This window comes from Leptodactylus fuscus, chromosome 5 (assembly GCF_031893055.1).
Source record: "Leptodactylus fuscus isolate aLepFus1 chromosome 5, aLepFus1.hap2, whole genome shotgun sequence".
Classification (NCBI taxonomy): domain Eukaryota; kingdom Metazoa; phylum Chordata; class Amphibia; order Anura; family Leptodactylidae; genus Leptodactylus; species Leptodactylus fuscus.
This window is the reverse complement of record NC_134269.1, coordinates 50948575-50970737: the sequence shown is the minus strand read 5'-3', so window position 1 is coordinate 50970737 and position 22163 is coordinate 50948575. Positions and strand designations below refer to the sequence as shown.

The 22163-nt window shown below is 42.5% G+C and overlaps 1 protein-coding gene across 1 annotated transcript in view; it reads left to right on the top strand.

Annotated features, from left to right (window-relative positions):
• The window catches only part of SMAD6 (SMAD family member 6), a 36847-nt gene extending 18358 nt beyond the window's left edge, over positions 1 to 18489 (top strand). Inside the window, exons 2-4 of the mRNA XM_075273179.1 lie at positions 2239 to 2295; positions 9024 to 9092; positions 17127 to 18489. Of these exons, the coding sequence (XP_075129280.1) occupies positions 2239 to 2295; positions 9024 to 9092; positions 17127 to 17668 (668 nt within the window). The 3' untranslated portion in view covers positions 17669 to 18489. The remainder of the gene's footprint in view (positions 1 to 2238; positions 2296 to 9023; positions 9093 to 17126) is intronic.
• The last annotated feature ends 3674 nt before the right edge of the window (positions 18490 to 22163 follow it).

Below are 22163 nucleotides of genomic sequence, written 5' to 3'. Positions count from 1 at the left end.
GAGGTCCCTCTGCTGTTGAGGAGTAGGAGTGGTGATAATACAGAGTTTGCTTTTTTGCTGGCGCCAGAATGACTGTTTATCTGGAGATCTCGCCAATTACAGCTGCTTTCTTAAAGCTGCAGTCACCACTACCCCCCTTCCCCTCCCCTCCTGCTCTCATTCAGCCACTCTGTCCTAGGAAATGGCATCTCGCTCTCAGAAAAAACTCCTACCCCTGTAATGAGCTGGAGGAGACCGAGCAAACCCTACCCCCAACCTTCTCGCTCTCATCTTTTCCTTTTCTTAATTCTGTTTCTTCTGCATTTTGTGGATCCTTCATTTTGCAACTAGCAAGAAGAAATATCCCAGCACTAGCTCGGTCTCTGAGATTAAACTATGACAAGGTAGCACCACACTCTATGAATGTGAGTACATTGGTTTTAAAGGCGCGTGACAATATTTTAACACCTTTCTATCAGATAATATCATGGGAATATTTATACAGTCATGCCATGATGGTTGTCCAGATCAAACTCCATACTTGAGGTGCTGGGTTCGAATCTAACCAAAGATCACATCTGCATGGAGTTTGTGTGTTCTCTTGGTTAGTGTGGATTTTCTCTAGATACTCCAGATCCTCCCAAACCACAAAATCTTCATAGGGTGACGTTGTATTCCATTTTTACTGAGCAGACAGCCTATGGATATAGCATGTGACATTTTCAGACTTCCCATACATTGAATGGAAGGACACGCGTTGTCTCCCTCCACTTAATTGCTCACAGTAACGAACAGGTCCCTCAAGCTTTTTGCATCTCCACTCCACCAACCCCCGAGATCCTCATTTATCAAGCATGTATAGCATGTACTGTACATGTAGCCCTAAAAGGGGCATTGCTAGTAACACTTCATGCAATGAAGTCTGGAGAGGAATTTGAGGCCGTATTCTAAAAACCAGCCCTGTGAAATCCATGAAGACGATCCTCTGCATTTCCATTTTTATGGGATAAGGTTAAAGGACCCCGATCCTCCTGCCATGGCTCCCGCGGTGATTTGGCCATGGCAACGGACACATGATTCATGATGGGGGGGGGGGGGGTTTACCTCCAAAAATCTGCTCCAACTGCAAATTCCAAGGTTTCTTTGAATTAACTAATGTAAAATGTATATCTGTGCATAATCTGTTGATTTCTGCAGTACTGACCTTATCTGTATATCGGTTGTGTATGTTGACTTTCAACATGCTTGATCCTTTTTGTGCTCTGGTTTTATGTCCTTTGGGTCCACATGGTGAAAAAACTGAATCTCTGTCCTCTTAAAGAACTATGGGAAGAATATGCAAATCTGCCTTCCATGATGTAATTAGGAAGACAGTTGCTGCTTCAGTATTGCAAACCAATAGAGGGCGCTCACTGGAATGTGCAAGCCTGTCTTAAGACAGGATTCCAGTGAAATAACCCAATAATGGCTGCTCCCTTTAGCCTCATGCCCGACCTTCCAAGAGGCCTTTGTTTAGCAATGAAGCTGGGATTATTACCAGGTATAGTCTCTCAATCGAGGACAGCTGTTTCGATCTGTTTGGATCTCTTCAGCCCGATGTAGAGAGGACTATAACCTGGTAGAGGTGAGAGGCTTAGACAGGGTTCGGGGTATATTGTCATTCCTTAGGGAGAGCCCACCATATAGGTGTGTGGAGACTTGTTAAGCCTTTAGCACTCCACTTTGCAAGGAACTATGGGAAGAATATGCAAATCTGCATATACTGAGGCAGCAACTGTCTTCCTAATTACATCATGGAAGGCAGATTTGCATATTCTTCCCATAGTTCCTTGCAAAGTGGAGTGCTAAAGGCTTAACAAGTCTCCCTCTCTATGAACAGCATATGCATATTCAGCTGAGCATGCATGTGTTTTGGGGAATATCTGGATAGAAATCAGGAATCTTCTGTATGTCCAGCCTTAGGTTGTGGGACCCACTGGGCACAGAGGCTAATGGCAGTATATTGGAGATACAGTCTTGGTTGAACTTTAGGATTATTTCATGCATGTTCCAGATTTATTGCCACATGTCAAAAATATCCTCTAACTAGTCTCATAATTATACTTGCTGACAAAATATAATGAATTACAGCTTTGTTTTATGCAAAAAGTTAGAAATTTGATATATACACTGTGTATGTATATAATTTTATAAAAAAAAAATAAATTTTGGGATGTGTTCTGTAACTTAAAATTGACATCTTGCTCTTCTTTTTTACAGAATCTCCTCCACCTCCGTACTCTCGTCTGTCTCCAAAATTTGAGCAAAAACCTCTGGGTGAGTGCATTCAACTCAGTTGTGGGTCTTTTTATTGTATTTCATCATCTTGGGCTAAGTTCACATCTGTGCTGGAGTCTCCGTTGGAACTGCAGAAACTGCCAAAAATTGTCACAGTAGTCTTGCACGGAAGACTTTTATCCACTTACAGTATGAAAATGGTGGAAACGCGGCAGACCCCATTTATAGTCAGCAGCCCAGCTCTCCATTATTCAGATTCTCCGGTGGACCCGAATGACTGACAGCCTGGCACAGAATCTTAAATTTTAGAGTCTTTTGCAGAAAGCTGGATACTTGTTTCATATCTTATAAACGTTATATACTGTGATAAGTGAATAATATGGTATCATATGGCATCCGTGTATAAAGTTGGTTTCTGGTGTGAAAGTAATGTGCAGGGGATACTGTTGTCACCATTGCTGTCTTTTGTAAATGTCTTCCTAGATATATCTGACTCCTCATTGTGCCGGTTGAGTTTTTGTACAGTCTGTCAGGTACGTCCTTCTCCACAGCAGCGCCTATAGTGCTGTACAGTGTGAGCGGGGAGGAACGCTCCCTCCCCTTCTGATAATACTTGTCTATGGACGAGCAATTGTGAGCAGAGGTTTCCGCCATGTGAACATGCCCTTATAGTGCTTGTCTGGCAGGATAAAAAAGGGGGTTAAAGCATTACTTATCCCTCTAGTTCCCTGCCAGTCTTTACTTTCCCGCTTCCTTCGGATGCCCAGGAAATGTCAGTAATCCTATATATGACTGAGGCAAGTAGTGATTGGCTGAACGGTCACTTCATGTGTGTCAAGGGGGCCCAAGAAGTAGAGAGCAGAGGAAGACCCAAGAGGCTTTTTTTTTTTTTTTTTTTTTTTTTTTTTAACTCAACTCTGTCCCTTTCCTAAAAAGTCTTCTCCTGCTTGACCACCCCTTTTAAGTTATTGCAAAAGGTAATTACACTGGTGGCATTTCTATGGCGTCGAGAAGAACTTAGTTGCATAATATTCTCAGGAAGCGTAGCCAGAATGTCTCCCTATGTTTATTTAGTCAGTGTTATAATGAGGTTGTCTATGTAAAACTTGCTGACCAGGACATTGTACCTTGGGCTGATGAGACCCGCCAGGTCGAAATAGAGCCGTCTGCTGGTGAATGTCTTGTGTCAGCTAATGCTAGTGACATATTCTAAAAACACACTGAAATATTGACTAACAGAACAGCCATAACTGGTATTCTATGGTAATAGATTTGCACAGATATCACTTGTTTGGAAGCCAACCTATGTTTTCTCTGTCTAATGGATGCTTGTGAGATTTGTTAGCATGTCCATACATACAACATCATATCTGTGGATGATGGCTGCCCTCAGAGGGTGGCAGATCTGCCTGGTTGCGTTTTTACATCAAATAAAATGGATTGTCCCAGAGATGGTGTCAGTTTAGGAATTGTCTGTGCATACCCCCTCTGATTTGTACAGCGCTGTGGAATATGTGAGGGCTACATAACAAAATATACTCTATACAGTGACTTGGGCTACAAGCACACAACGATGTGCATGTAGCCAGGCCATAATTGAACAGCACCAATGGCACGTAGATGACATCCATGTGCCATGCAAGTTTCCACAGCCCTATTTACCTCTGTGAGCCCAGGCTGCATGTCAGACAGAAATAGAATAGTTGTACTGATGTATACACGAGCCTGTGATAATAAACGGGTGTGTATGCACCCTTAGAAATGAAGGGAATCCATGTGCAAGCCATGTAACACACATGGCCGTGTGCATGGATTCTTTTATAGAGTGCAGTGCCTTACAGATGAATACCACGAACACCATAGAGAATGTCATGCACTGCCCCTTTGGACCCTGGGCTCATTCACATCTGCGCCCGGGAGTCCGTTTTGCAGGTTTCCGTTTCCTGCACAAAACAGAGCAGGAGACGGAAAGCTGCAGGACTCTTTCAAACCCATTCATTTGAATGGGTTTGAAAGGTGTCCGGCCGTGAGCGCCGGTGAGTGTTTTATGCTCTCTGCGGTGAAACCGAGGTGTTTTTTTTTAAACTGACAGTCGTACATGCAGTACTGTGTCCGGTTTAAAAAAAAAAAAAAAAAAAAACAGTTTCGTTGGGGAGAGCATAAAACGCTCACCGTTGCTCACGGCCGGACTTGACATAACAGGTTTCCGTCTTCTGCATGCAGAAGACGGAAACCTGATAACGGAGTCCAGACGCTGGTGTGAACCCAGTGAAGGTGAAAACCAGGTTTCTCTTAAATTCCTGCCGTGTGTGTGTGTGTGTGTGTGTGTGTGTGTGTGTGTTTTGTTTGTTTTTTTTTGTTTTTGTTTTTTTTTTGTTCCCTCTCCTTTCTCCTGGTTTCACCCAAACCTGGTCCTGACTCCACAGCCATGATGTAAAGCTCTGCTGTGGTGGCATTTAGCCATAAGAATTATCTTTGAGAGTAGTAAACTGTTGACCTTGTTGTAAATGAGCCGTGGATGTAGTCACATGGAGCCTCATTCATGCCTATAAAGCATTGATGACCTGCTAGAACTACACCCTCTTAATGGGGTCTGTTGTCATGGCCATAAACCTGCCATGATGACAGAAGAATCTACTTCTGGTAATACCTATAGACAGGTAGCAGCAGCGAAGTGCGCCATGTATTCACCTAGCAGGTTTGGGAGCAGTATGCAGAAATATGCTGCTTGTCTAGCCGAGTGATGATGGGCATAGTGTTTATGGCATTTAGGATATATGCTGTTTTTCCTAATACTATTACGGGTGTAACAGTTAGTAAATGTGCCCCAAGTAAGGCTCCTTCTCCTTCTGCTCGCAGATGTCTGCTTTGTAGACTTCCCGTTGATCCCTTGCTACTGGAGGATACAATATCTAGTAGTCTAATCTAAACTGTATTCCCAAATTAATTAAGCGGTATTCTTTCCCTAAACAGAGCGGTGAGCGCACTCGCTTTACTCTTTAGCAAACATCTAATGCTCTATTGTAAACTTTGTCCATTTGACAAATGTCCAACCTCCCAAAATTCAGTATTTACTCCTTGTGTAAATATTATTTCCATTATTTCACTAAACTAATTGTGCTGTCTCCATTAGTCAAACAAATCAGCCCGAGGAAGGATGGCTGCTGGGCAGTGGAGAGGTGTGCTCTTCTTTCCTGCTGGCTGGGGTGGGACATCTCTGCTGGAGGTTAAAGTAGCCCAGTCCCCTAATTACTGGCCATGAAAGCACTTGACAGCTAATTACAATCCGTTATTAGTTTAACACACTCAGCCCTGGAGAGATTTCAATATGTCCGGACTTCATTCTGCACTTGCGCTGTTATGACCATGATGCTTTTGATAGAGATATAGTCATTATAATTTTTATTTTTGGGGTCCATTGATCAGTCATATGTATATGTCTGGTCTGTACTGATTAAACTGATAGTCGTGGAAATGAGAACTTTGTACTATATTATTTAGGAGGTTGCCTTAACTGTTTAGTTGACGTGGTCACAGTAGCAACCTGTCAAATGTATTGAGGCGGTGTCTATGAGATGTATGCAATGATGGCTGCCATGATCACATGACAATTGACTGGTGACAAGCGGTGCATGAACAGTACACAAGTACTAATTTAATTACAATTTGGGTCGTCTTCTAAACTTAGCCATGTTAAATATTTGGGTAAAATTCTCAAGTGTTTTGGTGCCCATTAACCCTTAACAAAGTCAGTCGTTTTTAAGATCTCTATTGGTCATACTTCTATAAAAGTATTCCTTTTAGGCAGCCTTATAGGAAAATGGAGTATTCTGCTTTTAGAACTATTGCAGCACTCATGAGGAGACCCAGCTTTTATAGGTGTGCCCAGAAGTTGGAGTAAAATTATGAAAATGGACAATTTGAAATCTTAAGTTTAGGTTGATGGAATCAGGCCCCATGCACATCACATTGTACAGTGTACGGGGTCAGTGAAAATGTAATGCATAGATTGGGATGTGCTGTCTGTGGGTTTCACTGACCCGTGCCCTTCAATAGACAGGTGTAGGACCTGCTCCATATTTTTACACTTTTCTATGTCCCAGACGCACAGGCACAAGAACTACTGGTGTGTATGGGTCCATATAAATCATAAGGCTTTATATTATCTGTGACCTTGGCATTTTAGATAATATACTGAAACAAACTGCAGTCATGTGCACAAGGCCTAAGATGGAAAGTCATGAATGAAGTTTCCAGCGAGATAATACTGAACATGTATGGCAAGTTTGGACTAAAATGTGAATGGCCGTGCTGACAAAATGCTCTCTTCACAAGCCAGTTGTTTAATTGGCTGCATAAGCTACTTCTAACGTATGACCTTATTGTCATGAACGGGTATGTGGCGGCCATTTTAAGAACACGTGGTAGGTGTGTAACGTCTCCTCTACTGGTCCTTTATTAGTTTTGGGCACCAGTACCAAATGCAACTACTATGGGCTTATTATTCACACGTTGTGCTTTTCTTTATATAAAAACCTGTAGTTTCCAAAATGACTACAATCAGTGAATGTTCCTGGTCATGATTTGGACTCCTTTGGGTGCCCTTAATAACCCTTTAATATTCTTTTTAGAGAATCCAGCAGAGTTCCCTTTTACCGATCAGTGCTGGTGGTTTCCATAAGATTATAAAGCGTTAGTAGCCATTCCTTGCCTGTGCAGTTGAAGCTGAAGGACTTTCCTCCATTTACTGGAGAGGGAACAATGTGGGTAACTTGTTAAAACAAAGTTTCTTGTGCTTCAGTAGCAGAAGGAGGAAGGAAGGAAACCTGCAGGAATAAACAACTTCAAGAATGTTAATGTGGGTAATTAAGTATGGTAACTATGAAGCATTTAAAGGCTTCGTGTAACCTTATCCTTCCAGCACCATGTTCCAGCCTGCTTTGTGGTCAGGCCAGTTGAAATTTTACATGCTACAGACAAAAGGAGGGGGTGGGTGTAACAGGAGGAGGGGATGTAGACCCTGCAGGCAGTGCTGCTCTCTCAGCAGGGATCCACTGGTGACTTGGTGACATTGCTCTAAACCACTTCATTTACCTGGATTGTGCAGGCTTCACTTGATCATGTGGCCCTAGGGTTACTGTCAGATGTGTATTCCCTTTGATGGATTGGATAGATGTCCATGTAATGTACTGACATCGTGTCCTGAAGACCATAGGGATTAACCATGTTGTGGTCACACTTACTGGAGATGCAGAAAAATCCAAACTCACTAGTTCACCTTTTCTCAGACTATGGCTTGCTCAATGTCATACCATGAAATTTATAATCCTAATCCATTATGTACTTGGGGCTTATTGGTGTTATGGCTTGGTTCCCCTTCCACTAGAGTTGTGAGCCTCTCCAAACTGTGGCTGACTCAGTACAAGCATGTATTACATGGTCACCTATTTGAATGGACACCATGTAATACCACAATTCCCTCACAACTGTTACTCTTACCCTTCCCAAAGCTGGCTGTAGACTACCTGCATTTGGGTTTAGGGTGAAGTGTATGCAGTTCTTCAAGCTATGACTAGCAGATGACTATAATACTAAGGCTATGCTCACATCTGCACCAATGTCTTTCATCTGATGAGTCTAAAAAAAAAAAAAAAAATTGGGTTAAGAGGACTTTTTCAACTGGGAGTTCTGGGGCAGCATGGGCTTAAATAGAGCCATGGTGGCATGGGCGCAACACTGGTGTCATTTGCGTGCATGTAGCCTAAACTTGATGATATCGGCAGGTGGGATTGAATGATGAACCCTCATAAATTTGATGGATGGAGGGTTAATAGTCTGTATGAAGCTGCAAACATCCTGCTTCCACCCTCAGCCCATAACCATACCCAGATAAAACGGCACTGAGCGTTTGGTTTAATAAATGTACCATTTTTATGAGTTTTATGTGTTGTAGGCTGCTCTATTTCCTAGATGATCCGTGTAGCACTTGTAGTCCATTATTTTATTGGCTTTGTGTATATTCCCACCTACTTTAATGGTGCTATATGACAGACCTTGGCTGCTTCCCAAGACTATAAGCATCATGAGATGTTCTGCCGTTTATGGTATATGATGTCTGAATCTAGTTACGTACAAAAGACCATAAGGGACGTTCAGTTTTGTAGATGGCTTGCACACAGTAAAGAAATACATTGTAAAGATAATAAATGTTGAAGGTAAATGGTGTTAAAGTGATTCAACTCTTGTGTAAGTGTTTTAATAGACTGTAAAGTGGAGCAATAAGAATTTACTCCCTCTCCCATGTCCTCCGTTTCCATCTTTGGCTGCTCCTTGCTTCTGTCTACAGGTCCTGGTTGACGTTGGTCTCCGCTGCAGTCAACCACAGGCCTCAGTGGTGGCCTCTGCACAAATGGCTGCTGACTGACCTCACCTAAGATAGGACATCAATATTAGATTAACTCTTCTGGCACCTCCACTGATCTGCTGATTGAGGAGACGGCTATGTTTGGACAAGCACTGCAGCCTCTACTACGTGGCAGCATAGCACATGGCCTGTGAAGTGGAGGTGCCACTCACCAAAGTGCTACTGTGATCAGCTGATCTGTGAGGTTCCTGGGTGTCAGAACCCCACTAATCTAATGCCATCAATATTAAATATATATATATATATATATATATATATATATATATATATATATATATATATAATTTATTATTCAAATTTGTAGTTTTTGGTGTAACCAGACTGTTTTTTTTTTTCTTTACAGATCTCTCTGATTCATACACTGAAATGGATGCTTCTAGTTCACTATGTATCACTGCTGGTGATGTCTCAGGTATGTACACTACCCAATTTTTTTTTTTTTTTTCTTTCCAGTTTTTTATATCTAGAAAGACTATGGTATTGCTTTCCTGCCGGTTAAATCTGCATTTGTGAAATAGATGTGACAAACCATAGAACTGGTATTGACGGCTTTTTGTGCGTCGGCCAGTTTTACACTACCTAGTTTGGGCCGGGAAACTTGTTCTGTGTCAGCTCGATTTTCTAACCCAAATGCAGTTCACCTGAACTTGACATGCCCATTATGCTGAGCTGGTTTCGGCTGGGTTAATCCAGCCAATACACACTGTTTCTGAGCCCCAAATTGGCTTAGGCTCTATTCACGTGACCGATATTCACAACTGTGTGAGTGCTGTCTTTGATCCGTGTAAAAATAGAACATGCTATACTTTTTGACGGATCAGAAACTTTACTTTAATTTTCTTGGACCCAACTTTTTCCAATGAAAGACCATGTGTGTGTTTTGGTTTTTCGTTAGTTTCGTGTTTTTTTTTTTTTTTTTTGTTTAATTATGCAACTTCTATGATGGCCATGACCAAGAGTTGGCATGGTTGTGACTAGAACATGTCGCACTCTTCTACCTTGATATGGCACAGGTGTGATTTTTGGTTTGCAGAAAAAGTACCACACCGATTTGCAGTAAAATTCTATGTTGGCCTTTTTAATAATTTTGTGAATGGCAAAAATCGTTGTAAGTGTGGAGAGGGATAATGACTGGTGGACTGGTGTCCTAGGGACCATTTTACTAATAGAAAGGTTGACCATGAGATGTTGTCGCTACTAGTTTACTTTTTACTAGAAAGTACTGAAAGCCTTATTATCTAGCACAGCAGCCATGACATTAATAGATCCTTTAGTACAATCACAAAGAAATGCCTGAGCCGATCCCTATTCTTTATGGAGACAGGTCCAGACAGCATGAAGTCATTAGAGTAGTGGGAGGAAGACTATATGTTTGACAAGGGATGAGGCCGGATCAGAATGGAGTTGTAAGACACAGCAGCAGTGTCCTCTCTGTGCAGTGTACAGTTTAGCACAGTCCGGTCGGCACCTCCGGTTGCATATTTCTGTTTCTAAATGGTACATAAAATGCATCACTTTACCCTATACCTACACTGTCACTTGGGGTATGGCACTTTCTGTATAAACTAGGTTCTGCTAATGTTATACATTCTTTAGACACCTACTAACAGTACCCAAACACCTTAAACAGCTGTCAATCAAACGTACACATGTACTTAATAGGGAGAGGGGATTAAACCACCACCAGACTCCTCTGGCAGCAGCTTATCTTTTGAGAATGAAGGTAAAGGCATTAATATTCAACATGCCTGATCCAGCTTTTCCCAAATTTTTGTCTGGAGAGGGTTGGGAGGCCACCACAAACCTATACGATAGTTGTCTGGTTCAGCCGAAGTCTGCATGACTTCGACAGATTCTTCAACCCAACTTCAACTGTAATTTCCAAAACTCAACTGGAGACACAAGCCTAGATCTCTAGAACTTTGTATGTTCTACTACTATGACTACTGTATTTTAGCTATAATTTTTTTTAGTCTATGCAAATTACAGCCCCATTTTTTTTATGGTAGTATTTTTGCCACCCCAAATGTGGTCATTTATACATACTAAATCCTATAGCTCATAGGTTGTAGTTTTGACGGTTGTTCTTGGTTATTCCACATAGCTTTCCTACTGTGTTAAGCGCTTGTTTGCTTTTTCTTGGTGAAGTGTACTCCATACTCTGTGTGTTAAATGTCATGTCAGGCATTTCTTCACACGGTGTAAATGCTTTTTAAGGACAGGCCCCCCTGGTTCTCTTGTTATTGTCTTCGAAGTTTGGAGCCCTGAGAAACAGGAAACCCATTGTCCTGTAAAGTGCAAGGAATATCCCCAGTCGCCAACAATTCTAATGGCTCTTCCTATAGCATAAAGTCTCCGTGGGGGATATTATAAATAGACCACGTGCGTCCGAGTTGACATTGAATCCACCTCTGTCATTCATAAAAGATCATAACCTATTACCTGGTTTCTACAGCTATCTTTAAACTGATATTGCAGCCAATTTTTTAGTCCCATCCTTCCAGAATCCAAAGGGGAGTGTGTTAACGCAGAGTTGGCAAAGAAATTCCCTGAATTCAATAATACAGTAGTAAAGAGAGAGGTACCGTGGATGAGAACTAGTGCAGCCAATATTATAGTTCAATAAAGGTGCCAAACAAGTGTACTAGGAGTTGTATCTTCATCGGAGAGGCATGTATGAATACCTTCAACAAATGCCTATCGTACTTGGGTTAACTTAAGTACCTCCAATAGGTGACTTGTAAAGTCGGTCTCCTTAAAGGGGTTGGCCACTTTCAGACTCAGAAACAAATGTTATTGTTTGTACAATAAAAGGATATACAACTTTCCAATATACTTTCTGGATCAATTCCTCACGGTTTTCTAGATCTCTGCTTGTTGTCCTACATTGTTACTTCTAGTGGCTAAAAAAAAATCTGACCATGGTCATGTAATATACGGTCCATGGTCATGTGATTTACGGTCCATGGTCATGTGATGAGCACACAGGTGCACAGCCGATTACCAGGCAGAGGTCTGATTACTGATACTTTCATTGGCCACATTTTACAGTAGCCTTTACAACCTAAGAAGGTATGTGACTAGCTTAGTCAAAATGTGTATCCTACTGATTTCCAGAAGCTTGGTCAACAGGACGTCTTTCCATGATGGATGAAGAAGGCAACACTAGACTCCTTCACCAAGAGATGTTAGCATTTCCTAGCCCTCTACAAACCCAAACAGCGTCGCTCTGCCCCCCACTTATATTTTTTGCCTACTCTTTGCTTTTCTGACCCACCTTTTCAAGCAGTCATTTCTTCCGCTCCCCCACCCAACATTCCTCCTCGTCCTTGCTCCAGTTAAATTCCTCTTGTTTTACTTTCTCCCTTGCTACATTGATGTACTCCTCCCCTCCTATACATTCCTCTGCTTTCCCCCCAGATCTCAAGCCTTTCCTTCTCTAGAAGACGTGCCCTGCTCAGCACAGGCAGGATATGGAAGCAATGCAGAATGGAGCCAGCAATTTCACACTGCTCAGCCTGTGCTTGGGATGAGGCTGCTGCGGGATGTTTGTCTGAGGTTACCCTGCCCTCAAATAAACATCCTGCTTTTATCCTGCTTTTAAACCAAAACCTCTGCACAGACGAGACCGCAGGATCCTGACCGTGTAAGGAGGGGAGTACGGGTGTGCGCCTGTAGGGCTTCTGCCTGTGTGTACTGTACGTCTCTGTGCACTATTATTCTACTCGCATAGCTGCACTGTCATGGACTCGAAGTTTGCCATACATGCAGAGATCCTTTGTCACCAACACAAAATTGCTCCCTCCTGTTGTACCTACACTTCTAACCCTGGCCTAAGCATCTAACTGGTAATTCCTAAAAATGGCTTAAGTTGCTGGGGAAATCCTGGCATGCTCTAATTTTTGATGCATCCATTGCTGTGGCTGAAACAGTTGGCAAGCGGTAGTCCAAGCCATATCTGCAGTAGGTGGTGTATAAGCAAATGTCCACCATCTTAGTCAGGTAGCTGTTTGATACATTAAGGCTAAGGACCCACGGGACGTCCCGCAGCAATAAAGCGCTGCGGGGAAAGCATCACTGTTCTTCCCGCAGCGCTTTAAATAGAAAGTTTGTGGAGTTTTCCTTTGGACTTTGTTACAATTATATCTATGGGGAAACCGCCGTCGTTTCTGTAGATATGATTGACATGCTGTGATTAACAAAACCGCGCCGTTTTTGGAAATCACAGCATGTCTGCACCTCAGTTTTTACTGCAAAGCGAGCATGGGATTTGCTAGAATCCCTTCCACTTTGCACTGTGAAACGTTGCGATTTTTCCCACAGAGGACAAATTGTGGCATTTCCGACCTGTTCAGCCCCGGCCTAAAGGGGTTTTCTGGGGTTGTGATGTTGAAGAGTTATCCTTAGGATAGGTCATCTGTTCTAGTTTGGCAACCCACAGATCAGCTGCTCGAAGAGCCTGTAGCATTGAAGTAGCGGTCTCTTGCCAAGCATAGCTCTATATACAGCGGCTGTGCTTGTTGGTGCAGATCAGCCTTGTTCACTTGAATGGAACTGAACTGCAAATAAGCCACATGACATGCTGATCTCTGGGGGTCCCAGCGATCTGTCCTCCACTGTTGAAATACTAAGGATAGGATATCTGTTTTTAATGCCTGGAAAAGCCCTCTAAACAGTCAGCAGGGCTTCTCGGTAACTTGCCTACTTTAGCCAAGAGAGGAAGTTTGGCCTAGATCAGGCTGGTATAAGTCGGCATCTGCAGAAAGTTGGATTAACATTGCTACATGTTTATGTCCCTATAATGGCATCCTCCCGTTCTATACCTCCAATGTACGCGGTAAATGCAGTGTGAATAAACCGCCACACTGTGTAGCTGTAAATGCACCTACTTATCCCTAATGTATTCACTACTGATAGGCTGAGCCCTAGGCAGCATGACCTGAAAAGTCTCCATCCAATCCAATGGTGTTTACCAAAGGCTGTTATATAATTTATTAACAAATGCATTTTAATATAGAACTATATATTTGTATGACTGTTCTAATGGGGGTTTACTTGATAACTGCACATAACTTAACCCCCCAGCCCCCCCCCCCCCAAATGTCTCCTATTTCTAATAGTATATATGTGAATATTTTTTTTGAAGAACACTACTGTAAGTTGACTGTTGTAGTAAGCAATAGCTAGGTTCCTTACTATGGTACGGTGCCAGTTATTTCCCTTTTCTTTGGCTTGGTGATTGTGCATTACTTTACAACACCTTTTTGCATCCATCAGCATCTTGGAGTATATGACTGGGCCAGGAGGGATCATTGCAGAGGGCAGCTGGATTTTAATAGTGGATAAGGCTTGGTATGAGAAGATCAGTGATGTCATGGCTGTTGATAGGAAGCCGCAGACTGAGCGACTGAGACGACGTTAGATGCGATTCCTTTTATGGAGCTAAAACACTAGGGTTCTGTCAAAATGAGGAGAATTTTGAAGTTAAAACTACTTGTAAATGGCAGTGCGGCTTCTATCTCACACCTAGTGCTGCATCCCGGGTATTTGTCTTCATCCAAGTTAATGCTGTTAGATAGTAAACTGGAAGCAAAAGTATTATCAGTAAATCTAGCTTTTTACGCTAAATAGAAGGCAGATTGCTTATAGACCACTAGTGGCTGGTCAAATTTTATAAAACTCCAAAAACCCTGGGGCAAGTTGATGAATACTGACTTAAGGCGAACTTGCACTAGGTTCACGCTAGTGTTTTGGCTCTTTCACTTTATCGCTTATTAGTTGGCTTAATTTCTGACAGTGACACAAGTCTATTAAAACTGGTGTACAACATGTCGGTCTTGCTAACAGCCCGACTGGCGCATGGTACTAGGTGAAGAGGCTGCGGCTTCTTCATAAATCTGTTGGACGTCCCTGCACCAGAATGGAAATTTACACAAGCTATACACATATAATCAATACTTTTCGCCTACCCCAGAAATCTGCCGTAGAGGGGATGCCTCTCCCCCTGGGGACACAATTTTGGTGCTGTGTGTCACGTAAGTCCTAACCCTTTCTTCTACTCTGAAGCCACTTGTCATTCTAGGGGTGCAGAAGCTGTTTAAGTGTGTTAGACACTTTCTAAGGTTGAAATCAAGCACTTTGTGTGTGAAGTTTTTTTCGTTTGTTTTGCTTGGTCTTCTTCGCCTTGTCTCTTGCTCTTGTAAATTTTTGCATGACACAAGGATTGACGTTATGGGGCGCCATGTAAAGTTCTTCTGCACCACCAAATATAATAGCAGATGGTCAAAGGTCCCAACAGTGGACTTCATGTGATCATCTTTTTACTAAAATAAATTGTCAAAGGAAAATTAATTTTATAGGACTACAAAAAATAAAACACAACTTGTAGAACAGTAATCCCTCACTTAATCTCTTCTGTTGACCCATTTGTGTATTGTGTTCCAATAACACCTGAGGGGAGAAAAAAATTAGTATATATTTATAATTTTATTTGATTTGAGTCTAGCCCTCAGCCCCCCTTCCTCCTCTTCACAAAATCCTATATCTGTAAGACAACTGGCTGCAGCAGAAACTCTTCCCTCGCCTTCTTTGTGAGTTCTAAATGCAGAAACCCCCATGATCCCTAGAATTGGGTTATCAAGACCAATTTACCCCTTACCTGTCCACCACTGAATGGAGCAGCAGTCAGGCATGCAATCTTCCACTCCATTCAGTGGCACAGTATAGCGCATCACTTGGCTGTTTCGATCAGTCCCATAGACCTTAAAGGCAAAAACCTCAAATTGTACCATATCCTGTACACTTGCCCTATACTGTATACAGCAGAGGTCACTATGCACAGTACACGCTAATCTGTAACCTCTTTGTATACCTTACATTGGACATCACAGACGGTATTGCTAGGTAGATGTACCTCACTGTGTGAAATGCCGCTGGTTATTATGTCATTACATAAGTCCCTAGCAGGAAAGGTTATGCCCTGCCCCCTCGCTGATTTTTGCCAGGAAGACTGAGAAGATTTAGGATGTGCGCACTCTACAGGAGCCGTCTCCTTTCAGACCACAGAGCCCTTTGATGTCCTTTCCAAACTGCTGTCACAGACTTTCCATTTAGGCAGGAACAGCCAGGCCTAAAAGTAAAATCATATGGTTCTCTCCTGAGGGGGTGTCCCCAAAGGCTGCCTTGGGATCAGAAATGTGAGTGGGTCTGAAGGGACTTGGAAGGAGATCAGGGATTGTCCTGGAGATGCTCGATGAAAGGGAACAGTGTCGTTTACTTGGTTTTTAAGTAGTCTTGTGAAGGTAACACCAGGACGTCCTGAGAATGTCTTACAGCCTCTAAATGGTTACTCCATTGTCTTCGCTACAACGCCACATCATATCCAAAGCCTGTTTATTTTAGGGTGACCTCTCCACTACGTCTAAATGTATGTCTCCTACAGGCTTTGCGTTGATCCCTTCCCCTTGCCCTACTTTCCTCTCAATGGCCGCAGGACGAGGCAGCTTCCTGTGTGAGGGGCCCAGGGCAGGGTAAGAGGTCTGGCATGTTGGAGTAACCCTGATCCAGGCTCTGGTATCCTTCTCCTGAACATTTTGCTTATGTCTTATCTTCTTCCTCTTCCCTCCCTCAGTCAGCTTATCACTTAGTTAATTGAAAACTAGCTAGCTGCTTCTGCAGACAGGGAATCGCACGCTCTTAAAGGGACACTGCGTTACTTTTAATCGCAGTCATATCCGGGACAAAATAGCAAATTTTTTTTCTTTGAGAAATACCCACATTAAACGCCATAGGGCAATGTCAGTTTTTAAACTAATCTGGTAGGTTGTATATGACTTAACAATGTTTAACAAATGTATCAGTTGTTATAATCATGGGAAGAATCTGCAAATCTGACTTCCATGATGCCTCAGGCATGCACACCAATAGAGGGCGCTCACTGAGGATGTGCAAGTCTATATTCCATGATTGTAATTAGGAAGACAGAGCCTCAGTCAAGCAAACCAATAGAGCGCGCTCCCTTTAACATCATGCCGACCTTCTCAGAGGCCTTTGTTTGCAGTGATGTTGGGATTTTACCAGGTAGTCTCTCAGCCAACATCACTGCAAACAAAGGCCTCTGAGAAGGTCGGCATGATGTCAAAGGGAGCGCCCTCTATTGGTTTGCTTGACTGCGGCTCTGTCTTCCTAATTACATCATGGAAGATAGACTTGCACATCCTCAGTGAGCGCCCTCTATTGGTGTGCATTCTTGAGGCACTGACTTCCTAATTACATTGTGGAAGTCAGATTTGCAGATTCTTCCCAGACTCCACACACCTAAATGGTGGTCTCTCCCTATGGAGTGACGATATCCCCCCAACCTTGTTAGAATCAGTAAATCTACTTTCAGTGTATTTGTTCCGGGTGCTATTTCTATAACGTGGTATCTTTCTTTCTGTTTTCACAGTAGACACCAGTCTGTCTCTCGACTCGAGTAAGCAGGGTCATTGGTGCAGCGTGGCGTACTGGGAGCACAGGACACGCGTGGGCCGGCTTTATGCTGTGTGTCAGCCTTCAGTCAGCATCTTCTATGATCTACCTCAAGGGAGTGGCTTCTGTTTGGGCCAGTTGAATCTGGAGAATCGGAGCGAGGCTGCTTCCAGGACACGAGGGAAGATTGGACTGGGTATTGTGCTGAGCAAGGAGTCGGATGGGGTGTGGGCCTATAACCGCAGCGAGCACCCCATTTTCGTTAACTCTCCAACGCTTGATTCACCAACATGCCGTTCCCTTGTAGTACGCAAGGTGATGCCTGGCTATTCCCTCAAAGTGTTTGACTATAAAAAATCATGCATCCTACAGCATCTCCCTGCACCCCCGGAATATGCAGATGGACCTTACGACCCTAACAGTATACGTATCAGTTTCGCTAAGGGCTGGGGACCATGCTACTCTCGCCAGATGATCACTTCCTGCCCCTGCTGGCTAGAGGTGTTGCTAGGGCGGTAGCAACCAGTCCACAAACTTTTTAAAGTGTTTTTTTGTTTTGTTTTGTTCCTTTTCAATTCAATTGGTGTTTTTAACAAAGAAGGATACATACCACTTCCAGCGGACATATTAGTAAGGCCCCTAGTTAACCCTTTTTCTGTCAATGAGGCATGCCGCACCTTGTTTAAAGTGTGCACACAAACACGCATTAATATCAATGCATATCATGTGTCTTTGCCAGAAAATGGGGTTTCCAACATCAAAACAGCGATGTCAAATAATGGGACTGAGTAGCCATTTCCTTCTTTGGGATTTAACCTTTGGTTAGCCTTGTTTCCTCATGCTGTTGGCTGTAGCCACCATATTATCCTGCATGTTTCAAGAACACGGCTGTGAACACCTTGGTGCTGCTCAACTATGCATATGATTAGAAAATGACACCTACGCTCACAAAAAATGAGCTGCATAATGTCACATTAACCTTATCAGGTGCCATAAGAATTAACCTCTTCTTGCCACAAGGGCCTGGACTGCCTTGCTTGCCCCCTTTTTTCAGCTTTGCAATGTACTGCAGGCCCCTGGCATTGAAATAGTTAATTCCCTTTTAATTGAGGGATCCACACTACTACACACACTCCACACAAGAAAGGACTCTCCCAAATACCAAGCCCTAGATTTAATATAAAATGTTTATATATTATATGGAAATATATATTATACTTGTAAATACGGAGTCATTTTTACAATGTCATTATTTATGTATGGTGCAATGTGTATATGAACCTAAACTCAAATAAAATGCACTTTGGCTTTTACAGTTCTTCCAGCACAGAATCAATAAACCAACAGTATAGTGAAAATGCATGTGAAATTTATTTTAGAAAGGAATTTGCTGCCCAATTCCTGGTAGGCTGGGTGCATTTAGGGAATATTTAATATTCTATTTTACAAAAAAGACACAATTTTGTATTAATGCCATAGTTTGTAAGATCTCTGCTGTCGTTCGGTGGGAGCCTTCATTGTTTGATCAGGAACAATGGGAATAATGTGATGGATACAATGGTATTTAATATGTTACAAGATATTTGCATTAAATTCATTGTCCGTGAATGGGGGGCTATTCACATACCAGTTAGGGCTCGTTCACATCTGCGCCCGGCACTCCGTTATGCAGGTTTCTGTTTCCTGCATAAAACTGAGCAGGAGACGGAAACCTGCAGGAGTCTTTCTCACCCATTCATTTGAATGGGTGAGAAAGCTGTCCGGCCGTGAGCGGCGGTGAGCGTTTTATGCTCTCTGCCGCGAAACTGGGGTTTTTAATCCGGACACAGTCGGACATGCAGTACTCGGTGTCCGGATTAAGAAAGACCGGTTTTGCGGCGGAGAGCATAAAACACTCACTGCCGGATCCGGTCTGTGCTTTCCGTCGTCTTGCGTGCAGAAGACGGAAAGCACAGAACGGAGACCAGAACGCAGGTGTGAACCTAGCGTTATTTTGACGGTTTGTAGTAATGGACCATCAAAATATAGGTCATGTACTATTTTTGTCGGTATTGGGAAACCATGAAAACAGGTGCAAGAAAGATGGACTTTTTTTTCATGGATGTTTTGCACATCAGTCGTCTGAATGTAGCCTATGGCTTCTTGTGCACAAAAGTTAAAAAAAAAAAAAAAAAAAAAAAAAAGGTAATGTGCCAGCTGTCACTTTCATTTGAGAACCCATTAAGTCCAATGGGGATGGGTAACTTATCTGCCATTTTTTTATTTAATTTTTTTTGTACTTCACAGAACAGAAGTGAGACAAGATGGCAGCCCCCGTAATCCTATATGGGAAAATAGAATAGAAAAAAGTTTTTTTTTTTTTTTTTTTGTTAAATCCATTTTTGCATTCCTATTGAATTGATCTGCATGTACTAGATTCTTTTTTTACTGGTCCCTATTATCAGCCATTTCAAGCTGGGGTAAAACACTATATTATGTTCTACAATGCAGATAAAAGTAGGAATACCCCTTGTTTACTACTTTCTTGCTTTTTCAACCACCAAGGACCTGGAGACACCCTAAGTCTAATGATTTTGAGTGTTTTTAGGGCCTGTGTTCCTTTAAATTGATCTTGTTGGTTCAGTTCACTTGTCCTGTTGACCTATTGGGGTTTCCTCATGTGTATTCTGTAAGGGAAGTTGAGTGCACTGGATGCGTGTGTTGTCCTATTTATCACACAACCCCTGGAGTAACAGGATACATTAGGAGTTTGACCATCCTGTGGATGTTTAAATTGGACAAGTTTGACAATTGGACATTTCAGTAATCTTTTGCATTGGGGGAATGATCTGTCAACAGACGACCACAGAAACCGGTTCTGACTATTAAGACCTTGTCCAAAAATGATCTCATTGCTTTGATTCTGCTGGAGGTAGCCATACATTTCCTGCTTCATACTGGACAAGTGTTCTGCCTCTTGTTCAATATCTCTTTGTACATCTGATCAGTCTACAAAGTAGAGAGTCCTAAATTTTTATTGTAAAATTGTCCCCTTTAGGAACTTCTTTAAATGCTATTAGGAGACAGCTGGCCAAGAGTGTGGCAAGTATGGCGGTTATTGGATGGATCAATTTCTATTCCCATTGATTATGCATTTAAAGGGATTGTGTGCGCAACAAAAAACTTATGATGGGGTGCTGTATGGAAGCAGAACACAGTTGGGGCATATTATAGGCTAGTCTAAAACTACTGTGGCGAAGGATGTGCTTGAATGATAAGGGTTATGCCACAACGTACGGTATGTATCCGCGAGCCAAAGGAAAGGGTATAAATGGCTGATCTGTGAGGTCTGACTGAGAACGGGGGTCCTTTCCGCCTACCAGGACTGAAATTTGTGCCAGCTAGGAAATGGTGTAGAAGAGTTTGTCAAGACCACTCATCCCTGATCACTGCACTTACTTTTAAGTGACAAGTGGGGTGCACATGGAGCAATGTGGCACATCTCTGCCTCCAAAAGGATGTGCCAAAGATGCCCACTGATACCAGAAAACTGGCACATATGAACCCATAAAATCCCACCAGCATGACTATAACGCTGGGATCAGTCCTGATAGAATTCTAACATGTTGAAGCCTTCCCCCAACAGAATTTGTTACAGGAAAGCAGTGGCATAACTAGACTCCTAAGCTCCGATACGCTAGCAAACTTTTAAAGACTTCAAATGAAAGCTTTACGCTTATATCTACACCTTCAGTGCGGTGTTTTTTTAGGACTGTAGGACTTCATGTCACTCAGAGTGTCATCCAACTGCATTCTGCTACAAAATGGGTTTAAGCTCTGATACAGACTCTGTTGTGTGCACAGCGTCTAATACATGCTGCTTTACAGCCATATTTTATTGTATTCCATACATCGGCATTCAGCACCAGATGTTTATTTTTATAATTCTTGATGCTTTTGTCATACTTCAAAATGGGCAAATACAGCTGACTTGTATATGTACACAAAAGATCTATAGATCTCCATATGTATAATTTACATACGCTAGCAAAGTGACACAATTGTAGTCACCCTGAACTGTATAGACCCATACTACTGTATGCTTGATCTTTTGGATCACTGTACAGTACATGTGAGGGACCAGACGCAGCATCTGGCTACAATCTCTGACTAGATATCAGCAGCTGACTGTTAAAGGGGTTGGCCACTTTCAGACCAATATTGACAAATAAATGTACAATAAAAAGATATACAATATACTTTCTGTATCAATTCCTCACGGTTTTCTAGATTTCGGATTGCTGTCATTCATTCTGTTACTTCTATCTAGAGGATAAAACTCTGACCGTGGTCATGTGATTTACGGTCTATGGTCATGTGATAAGCACTCGTTTATAGTCACAGCCCAGTAATCAGATATCTGCCTGCCGCCGCCTCATGTCCAATCTTATCAAAAAAAGAAAAAGCTAAATCTTATATTACAAGAATCAAGGGTAATGAGCTGTGCACCTGTGTACTCGTCACATGACCATGGACTGTAAATCACATGACCATGGTCAGAGTTTTATCCTCTAGAACAGTGGTAGGGAACCTTCGGCTCTCCAGCTGCTGTGAAACTACAACTCCCAGCATGCTCCATTCACTTCCATGGGAGTTCCCAGAACAGCAGAGCCAGTATGCATGCTGGGAGTTGTAGTTTTGCAACAGCTGGAGAGCCGTACGTTCCCTACCCCTGCTCTAGAACGGGTAGGGAACGTACGGCTCTCCAGCTGTTGCAAAACTACATCTCCCAGCATGCATACTTGGTCTGCTGTTCTGGGAACTCCCATGGAAGTGAATGGAGCATGCTGGGAAATGCAGTTTCACAGGAGCTGGAGTGCCGAAGGTTCCCTACCCCTGCTCTAGAAGTAACAGAATGAATGACAGCAAGCAGAGATCTAGAAAACCGCAAGGAATTGATACAGAAAGTATATTGGAAAATTGTACATCTTTTATTGTACATTTATTTGTCAATATTGGTCTGAAGGTGGCCAAC